Source organism: Oncorhynchus tshawytscha, linkage group LG33 (genome assembly GCF_018296145.1).
Source record: "Oncorhynchus tshawytscha isolate Ot180627B linkage group LG33, Otsh_v2.0, whole genome shotgun sequence".
In the NCBI taxonomy this organism is placed as follows: domain Eukaryota; kingdom Metazoa; phylum Chordata; class Actinopteri; order Salmoniformes; family Salmonidae; genus Oncorhynchus; species Oncorhynchus tshawytscha.
The window spans coordinates 29,194,701-29,210,792 of NC_056461.1; the positions used below are offsets into that span (position 1 = coordinate 29,194,701).

The 16,092-nt window shown below is 41.8% G+C and overlaps 1 protein-coding gene across 5 annotated transcripts in view; it reads right to left on the bottom strand.

The window, feature by feature from the left end:
- Window positions 1-754: 754 nt before the first annotated feature.
- Window positions 755-16,092, bottom strand: part of LOC112231107 (calsenilin) — a 31,654-nt gene continuing 16,316 nt past the window's right edge. The window contains exons 1-9 of one of the 5 annotated variants that reach the window (XM_024397667.2): window positions 13,194-13,414; window positions 6,945-6,947; window positions 6,029-6,153; window positions 5,110-5,179; window positions 2,570-2,640; window positions 2,344-2,451; window positions 2,051-2,155; window positions 1,748-1,810; window positions 756-1,459 (exon numbers count right to left, since the gene is read on the bottom strand). In XM_024397667.2, coding sequence (XP_024253435.1) covers window positions 1,412-1,459; window positions 1,748-1,810; window positions 2,051-2,155; window positions 2,344-2,451; window positions 2,570-2,640; window positions 5,110-5,179; window positions 6,029-6,153; window positions 6,945-6,947; window positions 13,194-13,209 — 609 coding nt within the window. In that variant the 5' untranslated portion in view covers window positions 13,210-13,414 and the 3' untranslated portion in view covers window positions 756-1,411. Of the gene's footprint in view, window positions 1,460-1,747; window positions 1,811-2,050; window positions 2,156-2,343; window positions 2,452-2,569; window positions 2,641-5,109; window positions 5,180-6,028; window positions 6,154-6,598; window positions 6,602-6,944; window positions 8,595-13,193; window positions 13,415-15,853; window positions 15,857-16,092 lie in introns of those variants that run through there. The other 4 variants (XM_024397665.2, XM_024397664.2, XM_024397666.2 and 1 more) reach the window with 4 other exon arrangements.

Genomic DNA, 16,092 nt, shown 5'->3' on the forward strand with positions numbered 1-16,092 from the left:
TCGTATTTCTATTTGTATTTATTATGGATCCCCATTAGCTTCTGCCAAAGCAGCTGCGGCCAAAGCAGCAGCTACTCTTCCTGGGGTACAGCAAAATTAAGGCGGTTTATACCATTTTAAAAACATTACAATACATTCACAGATTTCACAACACACTGTGTGCCCTCAGGCCCCTACTCCACCACTACCACATATCTACAGTACTAAATCCATGTGTATGTACGTATAGTGCGCATGCTATCGTGTGTGTGTGTGTGTATGTATGTGTGTGTTGGTATATGTCTGTGCCAATATTTGTGTTGCTTCACAGTCCCCGCTGTTCCATAAGGTGTTTTTGAATCTGTTTTTTAAATCTAATTTTACTGCTTGTGTGAGTTACTTGATGCGGAATAGAGTCCAATGTAGTCATGGCTCTATGTAGTACTGTATGCCTCACCATAGTCTGTTCTGGACTTGGGGACTGTGAAGAGACCTCTTGTGGCATGTTTTGTGGGGTGCATGGGTGTCCTGGCTGTGTGCCAGTAGTGTAGACAGACAGCTCGGTGCGTTTAACGTCAAAACTTCTCATAAATAAAAGTATGTAAGTGATATGTAAGTGATGAAGTCAATCTCTCCTCCACTTTCAGTCAGGAGAGATTGACGTGCATATTATTAATATTAGCTCTCTGTGTACATCCAAGGGCCAGCCGTGCTGCCCTGTTCTGAGCCAAGTCCTATTTTGTGGCACTTGACCACACGACTGAACAGTAGTCAAGGTGCGACAAAACTAGGGCCTGTACGACCTGCCTTGTTGATAGTGTTGTTAAGAAGGCGGAGCATCGCTTTATTATAGACAGACTTCTCCCCATCTTAGCTACTACTGTATCAATATGTTTCCATGACAGGTTACAATCTAGGGTTACTCCAAGCAGTTTAGTCATCTCAACTAGCTAAATTTCCACATTATTTATTACAAGATTTAGTTGAGGTTTAGGGTCAAGTGAGTGTTTTGCTCCAAATACAATGCTTTTATTTTTAGAAATATTTAGGGCTAACTTATTACTTGCCACCCGCTCTGAAACTAACTGCAGCTCTTTGTTAAGTGTTGCAATTATTTCAGTCGCTGTAGTAGCTGACGTGTATAGTCGTCCGCATACATAAACACTCTGGCTTCACTCAAAGTCAGTGGCATGTCGTTAGTAAAAATTGGAGAAAAAAAGGAAAGGAAAGTAGAACTGTCAGCAGGGCCATTTTTAGGGATTGTTTTCCCATACATAGTGGAGTCAAACGTTTAGAGTCACATTTCCCTATTGTGTGTCAATAATCTTCTATTATCCAACGGTGAGGGGCAAGGTACGGAGGGGCTTGTAGGGTCTGTTATTGGAATCAATTAAAGGTCATCTTGACATATATCTGTGTTCTCTGTCCAGTCCTAGATTACATTCTCAAAGAGCTTTATGGAGGCCATTATATCTTCATCCTGGTGAGAGAAATTAAGAGTTAAGGAATTTGTTGTTTTGGACACAATGTCAATTGAACACTACTTATGGCAGTACTCTTCTTAGCTTTTCATATGTTGTGTGCTCTTCTGACATGTTGTGCAGGTTCTGTAAGACAAAACTGACAGAACTTGCTATCTACCAACTACAGGAATACCTGGAATGTTAGCCAGGCAGGTTAAAACCATGCAATAGCCAGCAGCTTGTCCTGGCATTTTTAATATCAGATACATATTTTCGCCAGTAAAGATTGTGGAGAATGTGTTTACCTTCTGACAGGTCTCTATGAACTCATCAATGGTCACCACCCCGTCTCTGTTCCGATCCATTTTCTGAAAAAGGTGGCCATTAAAGATCTTGTATGATTACATACCGTATACTATTAACCTCCACAGTGACACAATGTGAAGCTTTAAGGTTGTGAAAATTCAAACCGACCAGAGTTCTCATCAAACAAAAACCAACAATAAAGCCTTAGGACAGAAACAATACAAACAGAAGGACAGAAGGTGTTAAACAACATGTAAAATGTCAGACATGGGAGGGGGTTACATGCTGGGGGGTTTATGTACCTGAAAGAACTTGTCCACATGCTCAGATGGGTCATCATCTCGTACACTGGGAGAGGTATACCTGCCCATCATGTCATAGATGGACGTCATTATGGCCAACATCTCCTGTACACAGGTGCACACAATACACACATGCACACATAACACACACATGCACACACAAAAACACACACAGTTGCACGTACACACACACAGTCATGAGTCAGTGCTATGTCTTGCAGTGTTACGTCTAGCAGTAGAACTCTCTCTATGCAACAGACAGGAAAGTTTGAAGGCAAGGCCTTCCACTGTACCTCCTTGGTGATGCAGCCATCCTTGTTGATATCATACAGATTGAAGGCCCACTGGAGCTTCTCTGTTTCTGAACCTCTGAGCAGTACAGATAGGCCAATCACAAAATCCTGGAGGGGAGAGTGGAGGGGGGAGGTTGAGCAGGTTATTGGGATGGCTAAGATTGATTGTTCAGGAAGGTTTTATGCGAGAGAAGAAATTACCTTACTTTAAAGGAGCTTTGCTTACCTCAAAACGGATAGAGCCATTTCTGTCCATGTCAAAAGCGTTGAACAGGAAATGTGCATATGTGGTGGCATCTGAGTAGTGATACCAATAATGTAGTTAACATCAGGCAGGCGTACAGTAGATGACAGTTGGTTATTTATTCTCTTTTCACTTTCATCCATTTTGACAGTTGCTCAGGGTGAAATGGGTCAGTCTTTAAAGCATCTACAGGGCATTCGGAAAGAATTCAGAACCCTTGACTTTTTTCACATTTTGTTACGTTTCAGCCTAATTCTAAAATTGATAAAATATTTTTTAACACCCCATAATGACAAAGCAAAAACACATTTTTAGATTTTTTTCCCTAATTTCTTAAAAATAAAAAACAGAAATGCCTTGTTTACATAAGCATTCAGATCCTTTGCTATGAGACTCGAAATTGATCTCAGATGCATCCTGTTTCCATTGATCATCCTTGACATGTTTCTACAACTTGATCACAGTCCACCTGTGGTAAATTCAATTGATTGGACATGATTTGGAAAGGCACACCTGTCTATATAAGGTCCCACAGTTGACAGTGTATGTCAGAGTAAAAACCAAGCCATGAGGTCGAAGGAATTGTCCGTAGAGCTCAGAGACAGGAATGTGTCGAGACACAGATCTGGGGAAAGGGACCAAAACATTTCTGCAGCATTGAAGGTCCCCAATACAGCAGTGGCCTCCATCATTCTTAAATGGAAGACGTTTGGAACCATCAAGAGTCTTCCTAGAGCTGGCCACCCGGCCAGACTGAGCAATCGGTGGACAAGGGCCTTGGTCAGGGAGGTGTCCAAGAACCCAAACTCTATCACTCTGACAGAGCTCCAGAGTTCCTTTGTGGAGATGGAAGAACCTTCCAGAAGGACAGCCATCTCTGCAGCACTCCACCAGGCCTTTATGGTAGAGTGGCCAAATAGAAACCACTCCTCAGTAAAAGGCACATGACAGCCTGCTTGGAGTTTGCCAAAAGGCACCTAAAGGACTCTCAGACCATGAGAAACAAGATTCACTGGTCTGATGAAACCAAGACTGAACTCTTTAGCCTGAATGCCAAGCGTCACACCTGGAGGAAACCTGGGACCATCCTTACAGTGAAGCATAGTGGTGGCAGCATCATGCTGTGGGGATGTTTTTCAGCGGCACCGACTGGGAGACTAGTCAGGATTGAGGGGAAGATGAATGGAGCTAAGTATATAGAGATCCTTGATGAAACCCTGCTCCAGAGCGCTCAGGACCTGAGACTGGGGCGAATGTTTACCTTCCAACAGGACAACGACCCTAAGCACATAGCCAAAACAACACAGGAGTGGCTTTGGGACAAGTCTCTGAATGTCCTTGAGTGGCCTAGCTGGAGCCCGGACTTGAACCAGATCTAACATCTCTGGAGAGACCTGAAAATAGCTGTGTAGCGACGCTCCCCATCCAACCTGAAAGAGCTTGAGAGGATATGCAGAGAAGAGTGGGAAAAATTCCCAAATACAGGTGTAACAAGCTTGTAGCATCATATCCAAGAAGACTCGAGGCTGCAATCGCTGTCAAAGGTGTTTCAACAAAGTACTGGGTCAATGGTCTTTATACTTATGTAAATGTGATATGTGTTTTTTAATTTAATACATTTCCCAAAATTTCTACAAACCTGCTTTTACTTCATCATTATGGGTTATTGTTTGTAGATTGATGAGGGGAAAACATATCTAATACATTATAGAATAAGGCCGTAAAGTAATCAAATGTGGAAAAAGTCAAGGGGTCTGAATACTTTCCAAATGCACTGTATATATCAATAGATGAGGTTCTGTGTTGTCAGAATCTTGCATCTACTGATCAAATTTTCTTACAAAAACAGTAAGACAATGCTCTATCAAATAACAGTCCATTGAAATAGCCAGCCTGTCCTCAAGGACATAATATAGTAAATGTAAATCTGTGACACTCAAATTAGTATGATATGTTACATTGGGTATTGTTACTTAAGCCAAAAATGAGGTTGGTCGGGGAGGATGGGTGTGCATATAATGCAAAACTCTAGCAACCCAAAGGCATCACGGGCAACTTTAGCATTTTAGCTAATAAGCAACTTTGCAACTACTTACTTCTTCTTAGCTACTTTGTAACTACTTAGCATGTTATCTAACATAACTATTAACCTTAACCTCTAACCCTAACACCTAGCCTAGCTAACTTGATCTATCTAGCCACCTTGCTAACATTAGCCACAACATGTCATATGTATTGCACATTTGTAACATATTGCACAAATTGCAGTTCATAACATATCATATGAATTGTAATTTGTAACATTTCATATGAAATGGATAATGGACATCCACAAAGGAATACCATACAAAACATATCATACTCATTTGAGTGTCACAGATATACATTTGCTACGTGAGGTCTACCCCTGAGTCCAGGTTGAAATTGCTGATAACAGTAGGGGCAGTTAAAAGGGCGTCTCCCACCCATCTGCTATCAACCATGGTGCCTCCCTTGCATCTCTTGAGGGGAGAGAATCCTACCTCCCTGGGGGAAGAACTGTGAATAGATGGTCTTGAACGTCTCCTCATCCACCAGCCCGCTAGGACACTCCTGTCCAGAGAGACATGAATATATCTTGAACACGTTTGTCTTACTTAACTTGTATGTATTGTACGCATTAATGTAGTTAAATATCTGTGCAAAGAGGTGTGTCTAACGGCTTATAAATGGCTAATATGCAGGTAACTGCCAAAATAAAGGAAACACCAACATAAAGTGTTTTAATAGGGCGTTGGTCCACCATGAGCCAGAACAGCTTCAATGCATCTTGACATAGATTCTTATTAGTGTCTGGAATGCTATTGGATGGATGTGACACCATTCTTCTGTGAGAAATGCCATCATTTGGTGTTTTGTTGATGGTGGTAGAAAACGCTGTCTCAGGCACCACTCCAGAATCTCCAAGAAGTGTTCAATGGGGTTTAAAACTGGTGACTGAGATGGCCATGGCATATGGTTTACATCATTTTCATGCTCATCAAATCATGCAGTAACCACTTGTGCACTATGGATGGGGGCATTGTTATCCTATGGAGGCATAGCCATGGCTGCCAGAATAATGGCCAAAATAATGGCCTGCCCATCATTTGTATACAGGACCCTAAGCGTGATTGGATGTTAACTGCTCAATTAACTCAGGAACCACACCTGTGTGGAAGCACCTGCTTTCAATATATGTTGTATCCCTCCTTTACTCAAGTGTTTCCCTTATTTTGGCAGTTACCTGTATGTCTAAAAGGCTTGAAGTGTGTGTAAATATGTGTAAATGTATGTAGCTATGTAAGTATGTAAAACATATTGTGAGATGATATCTTTGCAGTCCTTCAAGTTCCTGACAATGTTGATTTAAGCACCCCACTCCCACTCGGTGCTCTAAGCCCAGCCAAGTCCCAGTCGCACATTTTTGAAGCCTCTGTAGAGCGACTGCAGCTCTTTCCTGGTAAACTGGGTCTGGGCCTGGAGCTGTTCTAAGCCTTCGGGCTGGTGACGAACAGTAGAAAGCTCCAATTCACAGTCACTACTCTCTGTTTGAGAGAGGAGAGGGAGAGAGGGACAACCCAGGGAAAGGAAGGAAAGTCGGGAGAAGGGGTGAGGTGAAAGGGAGAGGAGAATGCGGATTGAGGGAGAGGCAAAAATAGGACAGGAATGGATGAGAAAGGTTGAAATCGGGAGAGGAAGATGTGAGGATAATCAAAAGAAGTTGGGAGGGAGAGACATTTGAGTGGTGTGTAACAGAAATGGGATTGGATGACAATGGTGTACAATAACATTTTTAAAAGCAAAAAGATGGTGGATAATAAAGTAAGAGAGGATGATGAGTGGAAGACAAGCAACCCTCAGAGAGACAAAAATATATATATATATATATATATATATATATAATGAGAGAGTGGGGCACAGATTAAAACATACATAATCAAGACAAAGGAAATGAAGAATACATGGAGTTACTACTGTGTGTGTGCTCACCATCTATGATATACAAACAACCAGAGAGAGGAAAAGGGAGAGGAAGAGATTGAAGTATAGGGAAGTGAGGAGGTGAGAAAGGGAGAAACACACAATCAGGTTAAGTCAGGTGGCCACAGTGTTGTCTTTTCTATTTATATCTATCAGTAATAAGACATGAGACCTTCGTGTTTTGAGGCATTGTGTCTTGATATGCAGTGGAAGCCAGCTGTCTCTCATAAGTTGACAACAGTGAAATCATGTAGCGTCAACTATCAACAACACAGTACGAATAGCTTGTCTATTTGTGAGGAATATGATGGCCTTGATCAGAAAAGAGACTGGGGAGTCTGTTCCTGTTACTTACCATCTAATGACAAGGGCTCCCAGACACCAAACTGCTTGAACATTACAAAAAAAAGGCCAATGACTACAGTAATTGCAATCAGTTCCATGCCATCCAGCACCATGGCTGACTGATTTGAGTAAGAACCTTTATATGCTTTCTATTGGCCAGCCCTGGACATATAGGATGTGTATTCCATAACTTTACAAATGTTTGCTGCTGTAAGTGTGTGTCTAAAAAAACATCCTATCAAAGAATTGAAGAAGATGCCTGAAAAATAGCTGCAAACACTGAAATCTATTGGTCACTCTTTACTCCCCCCATCCTCCCACCCACACACATTGTTAAAGCAGGTGAAATCTGCAAGTGACGATGCTCTTCATGGGTGAACAAGGTAAAGATCCCGTAACAGTCACTCTGTTTCAGCTGCCATTCATTTAACCCCTTGATCTCCAGCGAAGGCAAAAAGGTGAGTTTGTTGATAATATTTTGTCTTCCAAAAGTCCCTCTAAATCCAGGTCCAGTGCATGGTTTTGAGTAAAAAAAACAACAAAGGTATACTACTTAATTCCTCATCTCCCAAATCTCCTTTGTGAAGTATCCTCTGTAGTAAACATTCTGTCCCAGTTAAGGGCTGAACCCCCTGTGTCTCCCTTTTTGGGTAAGTCCGTCCCACAGGTCCATCAAGACAGGAATTCTCCCTCTAGTACAGTCTCCGGTTTGAGTGAGTGAGAAAGATGAGTGAGAGAGGGGGTAGGAGGGCAGCGAGTCCAGAGGGATGATGTGTGTTTTTTACTAATAGTTTCTGATTGACCGTCTGAGCGTTTCCTTGTTTGCCCAGGCATTTTAAGGATGATGTAAAGCTGTAAACCAGGCATTGATCCACATCCGCTGATGGCTGGAATATGACCAGCAGCACTTAGAGTGAAGGAGTCTGCCCTAGCCTGTGTGGCGCTGCCTGTGTCTACCTCCCATTGACACATATAGCACAAAAAGGCAGACTCACATCAAACATAACACTGGATGGATTCACAAAGAAACCTCACATTGTGTTTCTAATTCAACAAACTAATATCAAGGGACTTTAAATTGGGGGAAGAGGGGCAGTAGACAGAGTGCCCTAAGGTTTTTCCCATCCTATTCCTCTTTAAGTCTCTGTCAAGTTTTAGCATCAATGCTCTCCATTAATTTACACTCCACCAACACTTTCATGATATCAGTTGTGGTAGAGTGCATGACTGTGAGGGCGTAAACAAGACAAAGAGAAGAGACGAAGATGGGTAGAATTCATAACTGATGAGTGTGCACATCTTAATGGAGTGAGTTTAAGCAGGAGCTGAGAGAGGGGGCGGGGGGATAAATCAATCATTGAGATGCAAAATGCTGGTCTTAGGACTGGAATGGGAACAGGCCAGAAATGCATTTTACAAAAGAGAGAGAGAGATTTAGATGGAGTTAGTCACTTGACTCTCTCTTCTAAGTGCCCAGAGATGCTGCACATAAAGGTGCTGCACCTTGTGGATACTATAGGGAAAACACTTAAGCAGCACTGACCACTGCACTGGGAAGACAGTCTGAGGCCCCTCCCACAACTGAGCCTGTGTTCATCATTTCAAATCAAATCTAATTTTATAAGTCACATCCCCCGAATACAACAGTGAAATGTTTACTTACGAGCCCCTAACCGACAGTGCAGTTTAAAAAGATACAGATAAGAATGAGAGATAAAAGTAACAAGTAATTAAAGAGGAGCAGTAAAAAATAACAATATATACTGGGGGGTGCCGGCACAGAGTCAATGTGTAGGGGCACCGGTTAGTTGAGGTAGTATGTATATGGAGGTAGAGTTAATTAAAGTGACTATGCATAGATGACAACAGAGAGTGGCAGTGGTGTGGAGAGGGGAGGGGGGGCAATGTGAATAGTCTGGGTAGCCATTTGACTAGATGTTCAGGAGTCTTATGGCTTGGGGGTAGAAGCTGATTAGAAGCCTCTTGGACTTAGACTTGGCGCTCCAGTACCGCTTACCGTTTGGTATTAGAGAGAACAGTCTCTGACTAGTGTGGCTGGAGTCTTTGACAATTGTCAGGATCTTCCTCTGACACCGCCTGGTATAGAGGTCCTGGATGGCAGGAAGCTTTGCCCCAGTGATGTACTGAGCCGTTCACACTCTGTAGTACCAGGCAGTGATGCAACCAGCCAGGATGCTCTCGATGGTGCATCTGTAAAACCTTTTGAGGATCTGAGGACCCATGCCAAATCTTTTCAGTCTCCTGAGGGGGAAAAGGTTTTGGCGTGCCCGCTTCACGACTGTCATGTTGTGCTTGGACCATGTTAGTTTGTTGGTGATGTGGACACCAAGGAACTTGAAGCTCTCAACCTGCTCCACTGCAGCCCCGTCGATGAGAATGGGGGCGTGCTATGTCCTCTTTTTCCTGTAGTCCACAATCACCTCCTTTGTCTTGATCATGTTGAGGGAGAGGTTGTAGTCCTCTCACCACATGGCCAGGTCCCCTCCCTATAGGCTGTCTCATTGTTGTCGGTGATCAGGCCTACTACGGTTGTGTCATCTGCAAATTTAATGACGGTGTTGGAGTTGTGCCTGGCCGTGCAGTCATGAGTGAACAGGGAGTTCAGGAGGGGACTGAGCACGCACCCCTAAGGGGCCCCTGTGTTGAGTATCAGCGTGGCAGATGTGTTGTTACCTACCCTTACCACCTGGGGGCGGCCCGTCAGGAAGTCCAGGATCCTGTTGCAGAGGGAGGTGTTTAGTCCCAGGGTCCTTAGCTTATTGATGAGCTTTGAGGGCACTATGGTGTTGAACGATGAGCTGTAGTCAATGAATGGCATTCTCACATAGGTGTTCATTCTGTCCAGGTGGGAAAGGGCAGTGTGGATTGCAATAGAGACTGCATCATCTGTGGATCTGTTGGGGCGGTATGCAAATTGGAGTGGGTCTAGGGTTTCTGGGATGATGGTATTGACGTGAGTCATGATCAGCCTTTCAAAGCACTTCATGGCTATAGACGTGAGTGTTATGGGTCAGTAGTCATTTAGGCAGGTTTCCTTAGTGTTCTTGTGCACAGGCACTATGGTGGTCTGCTTAAAACATGTTGGTATTACAGACTCAGACAGAGAGAGGTTGAAAATGTCAGTGAAAACAATTGGTCAGAGCATGCTCGCAGTACACGTCCTGGTAATCCGTCTGGCCCTGCGGCTTTGTGAACGTTGACCTGTATTAAGGTCTTACTCACATCGGCTGCGGAGAGCGTGATCACAGTCTTCCGGTACAGCTGGTGCCCTCATACATGTTTCAGTGTTATTTGCCTCAAAGCAAGCATAGAAGTAGTTTAGCTTGTCCGGTAAGCTCGTGTCACTGGGCAGCTCTCGGCTGTGCTTCCCTTTGTAGTCTGTAATGGTGTCCAGGCGCTGCCACATCCGACGAGCGTCAGAGCCGGTGTAGTATGACTCGATCTTAGTCCTGTATTGACGCTTTGTTTGATGGTTTGTCGGAGGGCATAGCGGGATTTCTTATAAGCTTCCGGGTTAGAGTCCTGCTTCTTGAAGGCGGCAGCTCTAGCCTTTAGCTCAGTGAGGATGTTGCCTGTAATCCATGACTTCTGGTTGGGGTATCTACGTACGGTCACTGTGGGGACGACGTCATCGATACAATTATTGATGAAGCCAATGACAGATGTGATGTACTCCTCAATGCCATTGGAGGAATCCCGGAACATATTCCAGTCTGTGCTCGCAAAACAGTCCTGTAGCTTAGCATCTGCTTCATCTGACCACTTTTTTATTGATCTTGTCACTGGTGCTTCCTGCGTTCATTTTTGCTTGTAAGCAGAAATGAGGAGGAAAGAATTATGGTCAGATTTGCCAAATGGAGGGCGAGTGCTTCTTTGCAAACACATACAAGTTGAACTACTAAGAGTAAAAAATACCTTTTAGGAAAAGTTTCCTCACTGTCAGCTCTATTTCCACAGGGAGCAAACCACTACTATCAGAATGATCACAGAACATATTTAGTCCACTGATTACATTTTTTAAAAACCTTTATTTAAGAACAAATTCTTATTTTCAATGACAGCCTAGGAACAGTGGGTTAACTGCCTGTTCAGGGGCAGAATGACACATTTGTACGTTGTCAGCTTGGGATTTGAACTTTTAACCTTTTGGTTACTAGTCCAACGCTCTAACCACTAGGCTACCCTGCCGCCCCAGTTGTCTCTATAACCATGTGAACTGCCAGAACAGTACCAAGCAGACCCTTCTATCCATGCATATGGTATAAGGTTAGCTCATGTAATAGACCATTTAAAAAAACTGAGTGGCTGCGGTTATGGATTTTCTGAAATCCGACTTGCCTTGGCTATTCATATGGAGATTTCTGCACATGTGCAGGATTTTTCTTTTACGTAATTTCTGCTCAGTCTCCCACTGCCGCATCTCCCTCATTGACATGGAGGGGAAAACTTTATGTTGTAGGGGAGAGCAGGGATTAAAGCAACACATAAAGTAATGCTCATTTTCTCACGTAACACAGAAGCTAGAATGATGCACAGTGAGGTCAGTGCATTCCTAATGTGGAGGACGACCTCCCTGCAAAACAACAGCCCATTCCGACCATGTTTCACCGAGTTATCAACAAAAAGGGGTTTTGAGCTAAAACAGACCTGAAGTGTTTTTCGGTTGTAGAGTTGTGTTTAGTTGTTTAAGGTTCCAAACATGTCATTTTCTTATCCTATCTAGTTACTAAATGACAGCATAGGTTTCAAGTATCATGCTAGCTAGTCTTGGGTGTTAGCTTGGGTGAAATTACAGCAAAACAATGTAAACTGATGACCGGGAATAAAATTAAATAAATATTTATGCACAGGCCATTGTCTCCGCTAGTTCATATTGCTTTTATAATGTTAGCAATGTATCAACAAGTGACAATGTTTGAAAATGATATATGACGTCATTAGAATTATGCCTTAATCATTTGACTTGATGGATCAGCACATAAGCTTTTAAATGCAGGTTAGTGGTTAAAAATATATTTATAATTCTGGAGGTCAAATACCTTATGTAAAGCCAAGGAAATTTGATAAGCCTGATGAGTTTGCTGAAGTTTGTGAAGAGAATAAAGCCGTTTATTTTCTCAAGACAAGAGGAGGGCGCGTGACAAGGACAGCTAGAGCGCACATAATTGGTCCAACTAAGCATGAATAATCATTGAAAATGGTGAAAAACATCTCCTACTACATTCCAATTAAAGTGAGATAAGAACATGATGGTTAATGTAGCTATTATGTGATCCATTTTAGTCTGATTCATATTATAAGGCAAAATATTGTGGTTGCGTAACATTACAATGTCGAAGCATGGTTCATTTTCATACATTTCGAACCTATAGGATTAATTATTCAAATCGACACAAACATGAAATTATGGATGATAGTACATTTGTTGAAAGTAACAAGCATTACAAACCAGAAACATGGCGAAGAGACAAATATTGTGCACTTCTCGCCAGCTGTTTCTTCCATCCCAAGGCGGTGTTATTCCCGACCCACCGGCAGGTACAAAAGTAATGCTGCGGTAGTTCTGTTCTCTGTCTATTTACTTTAAACTTATTTACCCTAGAAATTAAATTACAATTCCTAATGGTAGAGGCAATATATAATATATATATATATATATATATATATAATATATATATATATATATATATAATATATATATTATATATATATAATATATATATAATATATATTATATATATATTATATATATATATATAAGTTGTTTGTCATAAAATATTATGTATCTAGCTCTATCGATCTCTGAGTAATTAGGAACAAAACTAAAAAATAGTGCTACTTTTGTCCTGCTTCTCTACACTAACGATATGGTCGACATATTCGAACTATAAATTCTATGCCTCAAGCACGATTTCATGTTATTTTTTCAGGAGGGGTGTTAGGCTACATGCAGCTATCATGTTGTACACAAAAGACATGATGACATGTCCGTACCAACTTTGTTGTGTGTTGTAACAGTATTGCAAACATAAGCACAAAACAAAGGTAGTCTGTTTCAAGCAAGACAGAGACAGGCAGTCTCTCAAATTCATTGCAAACTTTGGCTAGGTCTTTTTTCATCAACTCTCGCGAAAACATGGCAGCATAACTATGAAGATTATCATCACAAATAGTAGGCAGTCTAAAGCAGTAGTTGACAAACGACATAAGGGTGCCGGGTGATGCAGACTTTGGTTACCTGTAGGGATACACATGCTCAGCTGCCTATAACATTCGGCTGCACAGCGGTGGAACAGCTTGGTAGCCTACTCTTCCGTACTTGCATGATCATTGAGAAGCGAAAAAGCAGTTAGAAGGGATGGGATGGTGTTGGTTAACATATGAGGAGACATAGGCTACATCATCATGGTTCAGAGGAGGGTGAGTAAAGACAGGAAGTAAAGGAAGTGGCAGTTTGAGCAGCAGCTACGTAGTGTGCGTAAAAAAACACGGCCTTGAAGCAAAGACAGCAGTACAAAGTGCTGATCGATCTTACGTTGTTGATGGCATATCGGCATTAACATACTCTTCGGATCAAACATTAACAACTGTATTGAGAGCAGCATTAAGGCCAATAGTCCCAAACAATTACAGTACAGCTCTATGTCTCAATTTAATGTACATTTTAGGGGCTTTATTGGCATAGGAAACATATGTTTACATTGATAAAGCAAGGGAAATAGATAATTAACAAAAGTGAAATAAACAAAAAAATTAACAGTAAACATTACACTCACAAAAGTTCCAAAAGAATAAAGACATTTCAAATGTCATATTATGTCTATGTCTATGTTTTTCCTATTTTGTTGCATTACAACCTGTAATTTAAATGGATTTTTATTTGGATTTCATGTAATGGGCACCACCAAGCAAGCGGCACCATGAAGAGCTCTCCAAACAGGTCAGGGACAAAGCTGTGGAGAAGTACAGATCAGGGTTGGGTTCTAAAAAAATATCAGAAACTTTGAACATCCCACGGAGCACCATTAAATCCATTATTAAAACATTCAACCACAACAAACCTGCCAAGAGAGGGCCGCCCACCAAAACTCACGGACCAGGCAAGGAGGGCATTAATCAGAGAGGATACAAAGAGACCAAATATAACCCTGAAGGAGCTGCAAAGCTCAGTGGAGATTGGAGTATCTGTCCATAGGACCACTTTAAGCCGTACACTCCACAGAGCTGGACTTTACGGAAGAGTGGCCAGAAAAAAGCCATTGCTTAAAGAAAAAAATAAGGAAACACGTTTGAGAGACTCCCCAAACATATGGAAGAAGGTACTCTGGTCAGATGAGACTAAAATTGAGCTTTTTGGCCAACAAGGAAAACGTTATGTCTGGTGCAAGAGAACACCCCAAGAACACCATCCCCACAGTGAATCATGGTGGTGGCTGCATCATGCTGTGGGAATGTTTTTCATCGGCAGGAACTGGGAAACTTGTCAAATTGAAGGAATGATAGATGGCTCTAAATATAAGGAAATTCTTGAGGGAAACCTGTTTCAGTCTTCCTGAGATTTGTTATGCACGCTCAAGTTTTCTGTTTTTTGTTTGTTTCACAATAACAAATATTTGCATTAAAGTGTCTCACATCCCGGTCCTGTGGAAAGAAATGTGTGTTTTTTGCCAATTTTAACCACACACTTTCTGTTTGTGTACATGGATTTTATAATGTTGTATGTTTTTCCCCCAACACCACTTTCCATCAATTTGTATAGCAGGCCCTCATGCCAAATTGAGTCGAAAGAGTCGAAAGACTTTGCCTTTGTTTTGGTTTGTTTGTTTGTCAGTTAGGGTGTGTAGGGTGAATACGTGGCCTGTCATACGGTAATTTGGTAAAAAGCCAATTTGTCATTTGCTCAGTACACTGCTTTTGCTAAGAAAATGTACCAGTCTGCTGTTAATGATCATGCAGAGGATTTTTCCAAGGTTGCTGTTGACGCAATTATGTAGTTACCAGAACCCACTGGATTCTCCAGTCTTTAATAGCTGATTCTAAGTTTTGTATTTGATCATGTATATGCTTTTGCTGTTTGGATACGTTTCTCAATTTCTTTCTTGGGTTTTTTCATTCTTCATCAAACCATTTGTCAATTTTGTCAATTTTCTTAGGTTGTCTGCTTGAAATGATACTTTTTTTAGGATTTCTACTGCCAAGTTTCACCTTCACTATTACAGTGAAACCCTTTGTCCAAGAAATTGTCTTGAAGGGATTGAATTTGTTGTTGAGTAATTGTTTTTTTGGTAGATTTCCACACTATTTTCCTTCGATCTATAGCATTTCTTAATATTATTCAGTTCCTTTGGCTTTGATGCCTCATGATTGAGCATAGCTCTGTTCAAGTAGAGTGTGATTTTGTTGTGATCTGATAGGGGTGTCAGTGGACTGACTGTGAATGCTCTAAGAGACTCTGAGGTGAGGTAAGTGTTTGTCCCCCTGTGTGCTGAGGGTGTCAGGTTCTTGTCCAGTTCTGGTATTTAGGTTGCCACAGACTAGTACATGTCCCTGGTCCTGGAAATTGTTGATCTCCCCCTCTAGGATGGAGAAGCTGTCATTGTTAAAGTATGGGAATTATATTGGGGGGATATAGGTAGCACACACAAGGACATTTTTCTCTGTGATCATTTCTAACCAGATGTAAAATGTTTCTGCTTTGACTAATTTAACAGAGTCTGTTAGGTCTGCTTTCTACCAAATTAGCATACCTCCTGAGTCTCTTCCCTGATTCACAGGATGACAATGTCTGTATATCCAATTTATTTGATGAAGTCTCTCTCCCCTCTCTCTCTCTCTCTCTCTCTCCATCACTTAAACAATTCTGAATAGTTCTGAGACTACCAGAAAGAGTGAGTGTACCATCTGGTGTGCATAGAGAGTACTTCTACTATGTCATGTAATGATTTATACTATCCAGCAGATGTAGATCCCTTGACATGGTTGTATTTGGGGTTCCTTACTGGAGTAGGATGAGTTGAGGCAGGGCAGAAGGGCGATGAAGGGGTTAATTTGGGGGCGGGATGGGGGTTTGGAGGTAGAGAATGGGTAAGGGTCTCTTAGCTCCGGTGAGTGCACGTGCAGATGTTAACCCCATTCTG